Consider the following 10,086-nt stretch of genomic DNA (forward strand, 5'->3'; position numbering starts at 1 on the left):
TCCTCATTTGGGGTAGGTTTGCGTCAACCCTATGTCCCCAGCACCTAGCACACTTCTTAGTATATAGCAAGCACTCAGAAAATATTTGTTGGATGAATGAATTTAACAAATGGGAAATAAGGGCTGCTCTGAAAAGTGAGTTTAGCAGGGCCATTGGTTTGGTCTATGAAGCAGAGTTTTCCATGTTCTTATGTTTCATATTAATTCTATTTCCCATATTTTATCAAGTGACACATGAAACCTGTTTTGAAATCTGTCATCTTAATTTGGATTCTCTCTTTGCAGGTCTCTTCCAAAACCCTCTGTGCCAATATAACCTGTACCGTTTATATATCATCTACCACCTTCCAGGAGTAGAGGTGCTTGATCGAAATCGTAAGGACACCTCTTGCAGAGAAATATTTGAAAGGCAGTCTTCAGCTCACTGGCTTAAAAATGCTGAAAGTCTTTGAAAATAGTTTTCTTTATAGAGTTTCTCAATTATTTATTTTTGAAATTTTTGCTCTGAAATTTGCCCTAGTTTAGGAATTATTTCTCTTGATCACTGTATTGGAAAGGCCATTTAACTGAGCATGAGGACAGGATTCCTTGGCCCTGATTTTGACATAAATGTGTTGGATGCCAAATCATTTCTCCCCAGCATTTTAGTGTTTTATTTCAAAAATGAGAGAATTGGACTAAATCTCTTAAAGCCCGATTTAAGATCTAAAAATTGTTTTCTTTGGGGCGCCTGAGTGGCTCAGTCAGTTAAGCGTCTGACTTCGGCTCAGGTCATGATCTCATGGTTCGTGGGTTCGAGCCTCGCATCGGGCTCTGTGCTGACAGCCAGCTCAGAGCCTGGCGCCTGTTTTCGATTCTGGGTCTCCTTCTCTCTCTGACCCTCCCCTGCTCACGCTGTCTCTCCCTCTCTCAGAAATAAACAAATAACATTTAAAAAATTAAAAATAAAATAAAAATTTTCTTTGAAATCTTGTAAATATATATATTAAAACTTACATAATCAATGATAATTTCTTTGTGAATATACCTTTAAGCATTATAGACAAACTAGTAAGTCTGATTTACATGAACCACAAAAATAACCTCACTGCATTACATTTTACACTTTGGGGGGCTGCTTTTACCTCCAAGGAAGTAACTGCATTAGCCCTTTACAGTTCCCACAGAGTGTTCACATATGACATAGTTCAGATAAACACTTTTGAAAGTATTCAGTTATCTTCTGAATCACTCCGCTTCTCTATAATGCTACAAAATAACATTACTATTTGCATTTGTCAGAAGTTACAGAGAAAGAAAGAAGATCAATGATTACCATTTTTAATCACAAAAAGGCTCATATAGTTCAATCAATAGCATTCGGAGGAAAAGTAGACGCCTCATGGAATCCTAGATCACCGTTTAAGCAAACACCGGCTCAGAGAGTACCTCCAGGTATTTTGAAAAACAAAAATGAAATCAAAATTCTTCAGAGTTTTGGTTAATTTGACTATAATAATAATGGCTGCAATTTACAATAAGCTAAACCCTGACATGGTAAAATAAATATCTTCCAATTTTATTAGTCTAATTAAAGTGATATGCAATTTTATCCTCATTTATGTAAATTAAATTAAATGAGGTAATGTGACAATGATGCGATAGTACCTTGAAGTTCTTGCTTTAGTATCTAGTGAATATAAAAGTCTCCATAAATAAGCCATGGTTGTTATTACCATCACTATCATTGGACAATTTCACCAATTAAAGCTATAAGTTGTTGATAATATGGCAAAAATATTAAGAATAAATAAAGACCATCTATAATTCTTTCACACAAAAATAATAACTTAATATTTTGGTTGGATTACATACACACTCCTTCTATATAAGTATAATTTGAATATTTTCAGTGATGTTTTATTAGTTAGAATTTAATTTCTTATGTGTAACAGCAATTCAGCTTCATTGACTTAAGTTAATAGAGATTTTTCTCACACAGCAGCGAGTACAAAGGTGGGGTGTTCAGGGCTAATGCGAAGTTCAATAATATCATCAGTGTTTAAGAATACATCCATCTCTAGTTCTATTTTTAGTGTGCTTTATGGTGACAAGGTGGCTGCTATATAGCCAGGCCTTACAAGGAGATACAAAAAAGAGACAAAGACAAAAGCCTTTTACTCATGACACTTGGCCAAAGGGGCAACATAGATTTGCAAAAACACAAATAAAAAAAGATTTTCTAGAAAGAAAAACTATTAAGATGGAAAATAATTTTGAAGCAATTACCCAGAATGTAGCATAGAGAAGGCAAGAGATAGAACATATTAATTAGCTGATGAGACAAGGAGACATTAGAAACAGAAGGTCCAGTATCAGGTTAGTATTCCTGAGGGGAAAAAAATAGAGAATCTGGGCATAAGTTGATGTTTGGGTGATAAGGAGTGAGGATTTTCCAAACTGGATAAATGATATGAATCTTTAGATTAATCACAGAAAATTAACCCAAAGACATAAATAACATATAACAACGTCAAAAATCCCCACCAAAGGCAAAATGATCTAAAAATAGAATGAAAATGAAAATGAAAAGGTAGATTACCTACAACATAAGAAGTTATAGATTCACAATAAACTCCAATTTATGGAAGACAGAAGACAATGATCCAATGCCTTTAAAATACTGAGGAAAAGTAACTGTCAGCCAAAAATTCTACAACCAGGAAGCTAGTCAAAAATGAGCAAGTGGGGCACCTGGGTGGCTCAGTCCACCAAGCGTCCAACTTCGGCTCAGGTCATGATCTCACAGATTCTGGGTTTGAGACCTGCGTCTGGCTCTCTGCTGTCAGTGGGGAGCCTGATCCTCTGTCTCCCTCTCTCTCTCTCTACCTCTCCCCCACTCATACTTGCTCTTTCAAAATTAAACGTTTTCAAAAAATGAGCAAGAGAAAAAAAAATGGCAAAATCAAGACTTTCCCCTCAACCTTTTAATGTGAAATTTTCCTAACATAGGAAAAGTTGAAAGAATGCTAAATACTTACATATACACATATATTTTCAATAATTGTTAATATTCTGTCATATTCACCACCCTTCATATATGAGGCTTTGCCTCTTTATTCAAGAAGGACCGCCTCAAAGCTTCTACTTACATCTGATTGGTCATGCCCAACTCCATGTAAACTGGAAAACATCAAAATACCACTGAACCATGTAGATGTTTCAGTAGCAGATATCATGACTCTTCACTTCCAAGTAATTTAGCCTGTAAGTTTAAAAATAAGGGCATTCTTCTATATACTAACAATACCATTGTCATATCTAAATAACTATGAGTGTACTCATATTATCTAATATATAATAATACGTTTTCAAATGTTCCCAGTTGTTCCAAGATGGCTGCTATAGCCACTCTTTCAAACCAGAATCCAATCAAGGTTCCTAATAACATTTGGTTGTTATGGACCTTTACTATTTTTTTAATAGGTTTTTTTTTTTTTTTTTTTTACAGACAGAGCATGAGTGGGGGAGGGGCAGAGAGAGAGGGAGAGACAGAATCTGAAACAGGCTCCAGGCTCTGAGTCTGAGCTGCCAGCACAGAACCCAATGCAGAGCTTGAAACCATGAACTGTGAGATCATGACCTGAGCCGAAGTCGGACACTTAACCGAATGAGCCACCCAGGTGCCACTACTCTTTTTAAATTTAAACTGGATTTCGAAATTTGTTTCCATGACTTTTATAGGGAGTAGGTCAGTTAAATTGTAGAACTTGTCAATTTGTATGATTGTTTCCACAAGATGCCATTGAACTTGTTCCTTTACCCACTGCATGTCCCAGAGAATGAAAGAAATGTTCTGGCTGCAGAAATGTGTAGAGCAGTGGTTCTCAAAGTGTGGCCCCCAAACCAGTAATAGCAGCATCGCCTAAGAACTTGTGACAAATGCAAATTCGTGCCCCAAAGAGACGGACTAAATTAGAAACTCAAGGATGGGACCCAGAAAACTGTGTTTGAACAAGCCTTTCAGGTGATTCTAGTACACACCCCAGTTAGGAGCAACTAGCAGCGGGGCAAGAACACAAGCTTTGGGATCAGACCCCCCCTAGGCTTGAATACCAGCTATGCTAGTAAATAGAAGTTTTATTAATCTAGAGATTAATTTGTTTCAGCTTTCTTATTTTAAAACTAGGGACAGACAATATCTTCCTCTGGCTATCACGATGCTTAGTACGTAAAACATTGCCACCAATGCCTGATCTGACACATATGAAGTGCGTGATAAACTGACCTGTTCTGTTAGTCTCCTCCTCGTTTTTTTTTTTTTTTCCACTTCACATAAGATGCCCAAACTGAATGTTATCAGATTAATGCGAGTAAGCCATGCTGTGGTAGGAAATGAATCTCTGGATAGAAAATCACTCTTAAAAACAGCTAACACACGTAATAACAAGCCATGTAAGACCACACCATCTGTTTTTCAGCACTATAGTTACAGGTATGAGGAAGACAGCTGACCACTACCTTCGGCTTTACCTTTCTTTGGTGTAACCAGACTGCTGAAATAACTATTATCCTTTCATTCTCTTTACTACTTTTCACATTATACCTCCAAAAATGAAATCTGAGGAAGAAAGAAAACTGAGACTGTTTCACTGCATCTGAGAGTTGTTCTTCTGAACAACTATGTTGCCTATAGCCTTCCTAAAAATTAGGATGACTGTAATCTACTCATTTCCTACAAAATGCCAATATATCCGAGCAACTAAATAGTATTTTTAGCTCAATACTTTAGCCTCGCTTACTTTAGCTTAATAGCTAAACATGTATAATGAAACTAATAAAACTCACTATGGAGATTTTTCAAATATGTCTTATAGTTTTATAGTTTCTATATTTGTTTTGATATCAATTTCATCATGCTGTGACATACATTTAGGACTCTGAATTCTTTAACTGGGAAGAAATCATACTTCAGATTATTCATAAGGCAATTTTAACACCACATTTTGATTTCAATACCTTTAACCTTAAATTAGGAAAGAAACCAATTATGTTCAAACAGCTTGAGAAGTAAGATCAGCTTGGAGTTTCTTCAAATCCCATCTGTCCATCCTTATAAAATGGGTAAAAGACATGTACCTATTTCATTAATTGATTTCCATTAATTATCATGCTTATTGTATGATAACCAATAACTTCAGAATCAAAACCCTGTGGGCTTTTGTATGGCTTCAAGGAAGTAAACATTTGCAGATTTCTCACCAACTACCTAAATATAGATAGGCATTAAGGGTGATTAAAATAAATAAAAATATCAATAAAATTGTTAAATGACTAGTAGTGGTCTAAGTGAAACTGCTGGATTTCTATATTTGCTCTTCTCCCCCAAACAAGATGGAACTCCCGTGCTAAGGCCAAGGCAAGGCTAAGTCCCAGAGCCTAGGTGCAGCAGCGAAGGCATGTGTTAGGAAGAGAGAAGAAGAAAACAAACAAACAAAAATTCAGGCAGACTGTTTACCAATTGGATAGTTCACCAGAGTGGGTGAATCCAGATATAAGGCAAGGAGGACAGAATCCAGAGAAAAGTCAAAATTAAAACTTTTGAGCTGGGTGATTGCAACCCTGGGAAGCCGGGTCTTAAAAAAATCTCTAGGGGCGCCTGGGTGGCTTAGTCGGTTAAGCGTCCGACTTTCGCTTAGGTCATGATCTCGCGGTTCGTGGGTTCGGGCCCCGCGTCGGGCTCTGTGCTGACTGCCAGCTCAGAGCCTGGAGGCTATTTCAGAGTCTGTATCTCCCTCTCTCTCTCTGACCCTCCCCTGCTCACACTGTCTCTCTCTTTCTCCTAGAAATAAATAAAAATATTAAAAAAAAAAATCTCTGATCCTGAGTAGCAACGACACTAGGCACATCCAGGAAAGCAAATGCCAAGTTCTCTTTGTGCATGAAGCCTCAGAGAGGTACCAGAGATCAATGTGAGAACTGGAGACTGGGTGGCAACTGAGAAAACTGCAGAGTCAGAAGGATTTGTGAAGGCAAAAATCCACAGTCAGCAGAGTGTGTTCTGGAAGTCACGACTGGGGGACCCTGGAGTGGTGCCACGGAGCAGTCCTTGGCCAAAGAAATAAACAAAAACCACTTTCTTAGGGAGGCATTGTAAGGGAAAACAAATTCCAGAGAGATTAAATATCTAAATATAAATGAACTGAAAAGCACTTGGAAAAAAAAATAATTCCAAGGAGAAGTACAATCAAAGCTTTACACACAACTCAGGGCCATAAAAATGAAAAGTTGACAGATTTAAACTACATAAAAATGAAAAACATTATATGATATAGGAACAAATAAAAGACCTAATAGAAAGAAATCCTTGCAACATAAACAACAGGCAAAAGTTAATTCTTATTATATTAAAGGATTCCTGTAAATCAGTTTGTTAACTCCAAATTATAAAAAGTGACAAAAGCTATGAACAAGACATTTAGGGAAGGAAATAAATGTGATGTCTAATAATGAGCCTTACAAGTGAGCAAATACATGCAAAATAAAACAATGAGATATCATTTTCATCCTGCCGATATGAAACGTTGAAAAGGTTAGTAAAGATTAAAGGAGAAAAAAAGCACAGCTTAACTGGTGGGAGTGTAAACCAGCTAAACTTTCTTGGCAATGTGGCAGCATCCATCAACATATAAAATGTGCAAACCATTCAAAACAGCAATTAAATTTGAAGTCTCTTTTGCAAAAGTATTTGTGCATATAAACAAAGATTTATGTATAAAACTGCTCAATGAAATATTTTAAGTAAAAGAAAAACTAATGAAAACACTGAATGGTCCTTCATAGAAGAATGTTAAGTTATGGCACATTCCTACAATATGAACTCTTGCACTTTAAAATTATTCCATGGGGTACAGAGTATAAAAAATACATCATTGAGCAATAAAGAGTATGACAAAATTGGAACTGAGGTCACATATGTGTGTGAACACACATGTGTATGCACATAGGCTGTAAATACACATACAAAACTCTTAATAGTATTACCTTAGGTAAGAGGACTGAGAAAGATCAAAGGGAGATTTCACTTTCTACTATTCTCTAGTTTATATTCATTATCAGTAAAATGTGCATTTTGTAATTAAAACATACAGAAGGGGTGCCTGGCTGGCTCAGTCAGAAGAGCGTGGGACTCTTCATCACAGGGTCACGAGTTCGAGCCCTACAATGGGTATAGGCATTACTTATAAATAATAAATACATATATAAACACATAAATAAGTAAAATGCAAATTCTACAAAAAGCACAGGAGAATCTGGGGAAATCAGAAAGGGAATGGTCGTCATTTGTGAAGGGAACAATGCCATGAACTCCTCTAAGGCAGAGGCTATGTGCTCCCTGCTGCTTGTGGTATTGCGGGCTTTGGTGGCCCAACAGGTGCTGGTACATTCCATGTCTGTCCTGGCACCAGGCCTCTGGAGAGGAATGAACAAAGCAATGACAGTCTCTGGAAGATGCCATAAGAAATCCAGGCTTTGAGGACTAGCCTTTGAGCTCCAAAGCTGGGGAAGATGGAGATTCTTGTGATCTCAGATTTGTTTGTTCTGTTTCTTTTGAAGTTAATGCCAAGAATCCAAAAGGTTTAAACTGCCCTAAATATTTCTCCTCATTTGGTCTGGCAGTCCATTTACAGATGCCTGTATCTATCTAAGAAAAAGGATCACTTTCTGCACATGAGAGTGAATATCTTAATGACAAAAATCCCCACTTAGATTCCATTGGTAACTTAATTGATTAAGCATTCTGTTCTCAGAGTTTTGAGATCTATACTGAATTAAAGAACTTGCGGCCAACCAAAGGCAAACCTAAGGCACTATAACTAAGAGAAAAGTTCAGTTTGGGCTTAAGTATCAAGGCATTTTTGATGGATTGAACTATTTATCCAAATGATCATTCTTAAACCAGAGAGTTGTGCTCTAGCCTCTTCCATTATAGCACTGTTCCACTGTTTAAAAATGCCGAATATGTGAAAAATACTAACTTAAAAATGTATTCTTTTTAGATTTTGCATTTGCGAATAATGTAGACAAGTAAGTGACTTTTTAACTTTACTTTTATTATCAAATTATTTTATAATTGTATTGACTTTAAATCATCTTCATTTCTCAAATAGATTTTAATGAGTTAAAAAATGACTAACTGTTCAATAGATGGGAAAAATTGCTGTCTTTCTGTGACAAATAAGCTCAAGCAATTTTATTCATATTTGACATATTTAGGTTTTTAATATTATTATTCTAACCAGAAATAAATAAAAAGCTGATTTGGTGCATAAAAAAGAAAACCTAAGAATTACAAATGTTTAATGTTTCTCTAAATATGTTTAGTGAAAGGTTACATAGATTAGCATATACTCACTGGAATTTACATTTTCAAAAGTAAATACTTCATTAAACTATGAAAAGCATTTCAAATTCAAGATCATCAATGAATTTTAAAGTCATTATTCTTTTTAAATTTTGTACTTGGGTATTTTTTTCATTGGATTCGGGGTTGAAAAATATTATTCCCAAGCTCACTTATAAAATATAGCATAATGTAGGGGTGGCTGGGTGGCTCCGTAGGTGGAGTCTGGCTTTGGCCTAGGTCATGATCTCATGGTTCATGAGTTCGAGTCGCATGTTGGGCTCTCTGCTGTTACCACAGAGCCCACTTTGCACCTTCTCTTCTCCCCTCTCTCTACCACTTCCCCACTCACTCTCTCAAAAAAAAAATTTAACAAAAAGTTTTAAAAACTAATAAGATAGAGCATAATGTAGAGAAATAGTAACTTTCTAATAAAGTGTACTTAAGATACTAATATGCATATGACATCTACAGATATTTTAATATTCTCATTTAACACTGGTTTCAAATCATGAACACGTGAATGTGGAATAGCCAATCCCAAATACGTTTAAAAACTGTATTTTAAAGATAAACAATATATACAATAAAAATAGCATTCCTTATTCTGAAAGTCATTTATCAGTAGAAGCCAAGAGTTATTTGTTAATAGTACGAGGCTACCAATAACACAGAAAAATATGGCATTTATTTGGGGGTTTTTTGTTTGTTTCCTTATTTTATTTATTTATTTTTTTAAATTGAAATCCAAGTTAGTTAACATACAGTATAACAGTGTCCGGAGTAGAATTTACTGATTCATCATTTACATATAACACACAGCGCTCATCCCAACAAGTGCCCTCCTTACTGCCCATCACCCATCTAGCCCATCGCCCCACCCAGCTCCCCTCCAGCAACCCTCGGTTTGTTCTCTATAGTTTAAAGAGTCTTTATAGTTTATAGAGTCTCTAATGGCTTGCCTCCCTGTCCATTTATATCTTATTTTTCCTTCCCTTCCCCTGTGTTCATCTGTTTTGTTTCTTAGATTCCACATATGAGTGAAATCCTATAGATGTCTTTCTCTAACATACATTTCCCTGAGCATAATACATTCTAGTTCCATCCACGTTCTTGCAAATGGCAAGATTTCATTTATTTGTTTAAATTAAAATTTCACTTTGGTTTAATGATTTTTTTTTCTGACATGATTGCCATTTTTGCAGAACTGTGTTTGATAACCCAGAAGATGCTGTATTTGTAAGGTCCATGAAGAGATCAGCTATGGCTATTACCTCCCTCAACTGGGACACAGTTCCAACACGAGAGGAAAAATACCTCGACGAGAAAGGCACGGAACCTCCTCAAATGCTCACAGTTACACTGAGATAAACCCTGGTATTTGCAGAAATCCTAGTGGTTTTCAGCTGTTCATTAAACTTCTCTGTGATAAAGTGTATTGTATATTTAGTATATTATTTGAAATATGTAAATGTAAAGAGAAACGCCAATAATAACAATTCCTACACATTTTAAATGTTTGCTGAATACACATATACAGAAATGTATGCAAATCATTAAATGTTCAGCTCAACTAATTTTCAGACAATGAACATGTTCAGGTAACAACAGTCCTAGATCAAGAAATCAACGATTATATGCATACAAAGGGCCTCGTCACTCCTGTTACCACTCCTACTACCTATTCCTTTCTACTCCTTAAG

The 10,086-nt window shown here is 36.0% G+C and overlaps 1 protein-coding gene across 1 annotated transcript in view; it reads left to right on the plus strand.

Moving 5' to 3' along the window:
- LRRC72 (leucine rich repeat containing 72) overlaps positions 1-9,819 on the plus strand; it is a 43,465-nt gene extending 33,646 nt beyond the window's left edge. Inside the window, exons 6-9 of the mRNA XM_039219689.1 lie at positions 286-375; positions 1,282-1,434; positions 8,040-8,067; positions 9,589-9,819. Coding sequence (XP_039075620.1) covers positions 286-375; positions 1,282-1,434; positions 8,040-8,067; positions 9,589-9,754 — 437 coding nt within the window. The 3' untranslated portion in view covers positions 9,755-9,819. The remainder of the gene's footprint in view (positions 1-285; positions 376-1,281; positions 1,435-8,039; positions 8,068-9,588) is intronic.
- The last annotated feature ends 267 nt before the right edge of the window (positions 9,820-10,086 follow it).

Source organism: Hyaena hyaena, unplaced genomic scaffold (genome assembly GCF_003009895.1).
Source record: "Hyaena hyaena isolate Hyena2069 unplaced genomic scaffold, ASM300989v1 scaffold_827, whole genome shotgun sequence".
NCBI lineage: Eukaryota > Metazoa > Chordata > Mammalia > Carnivora > Hyaenidae > Hyaena > Hyaena hyaena.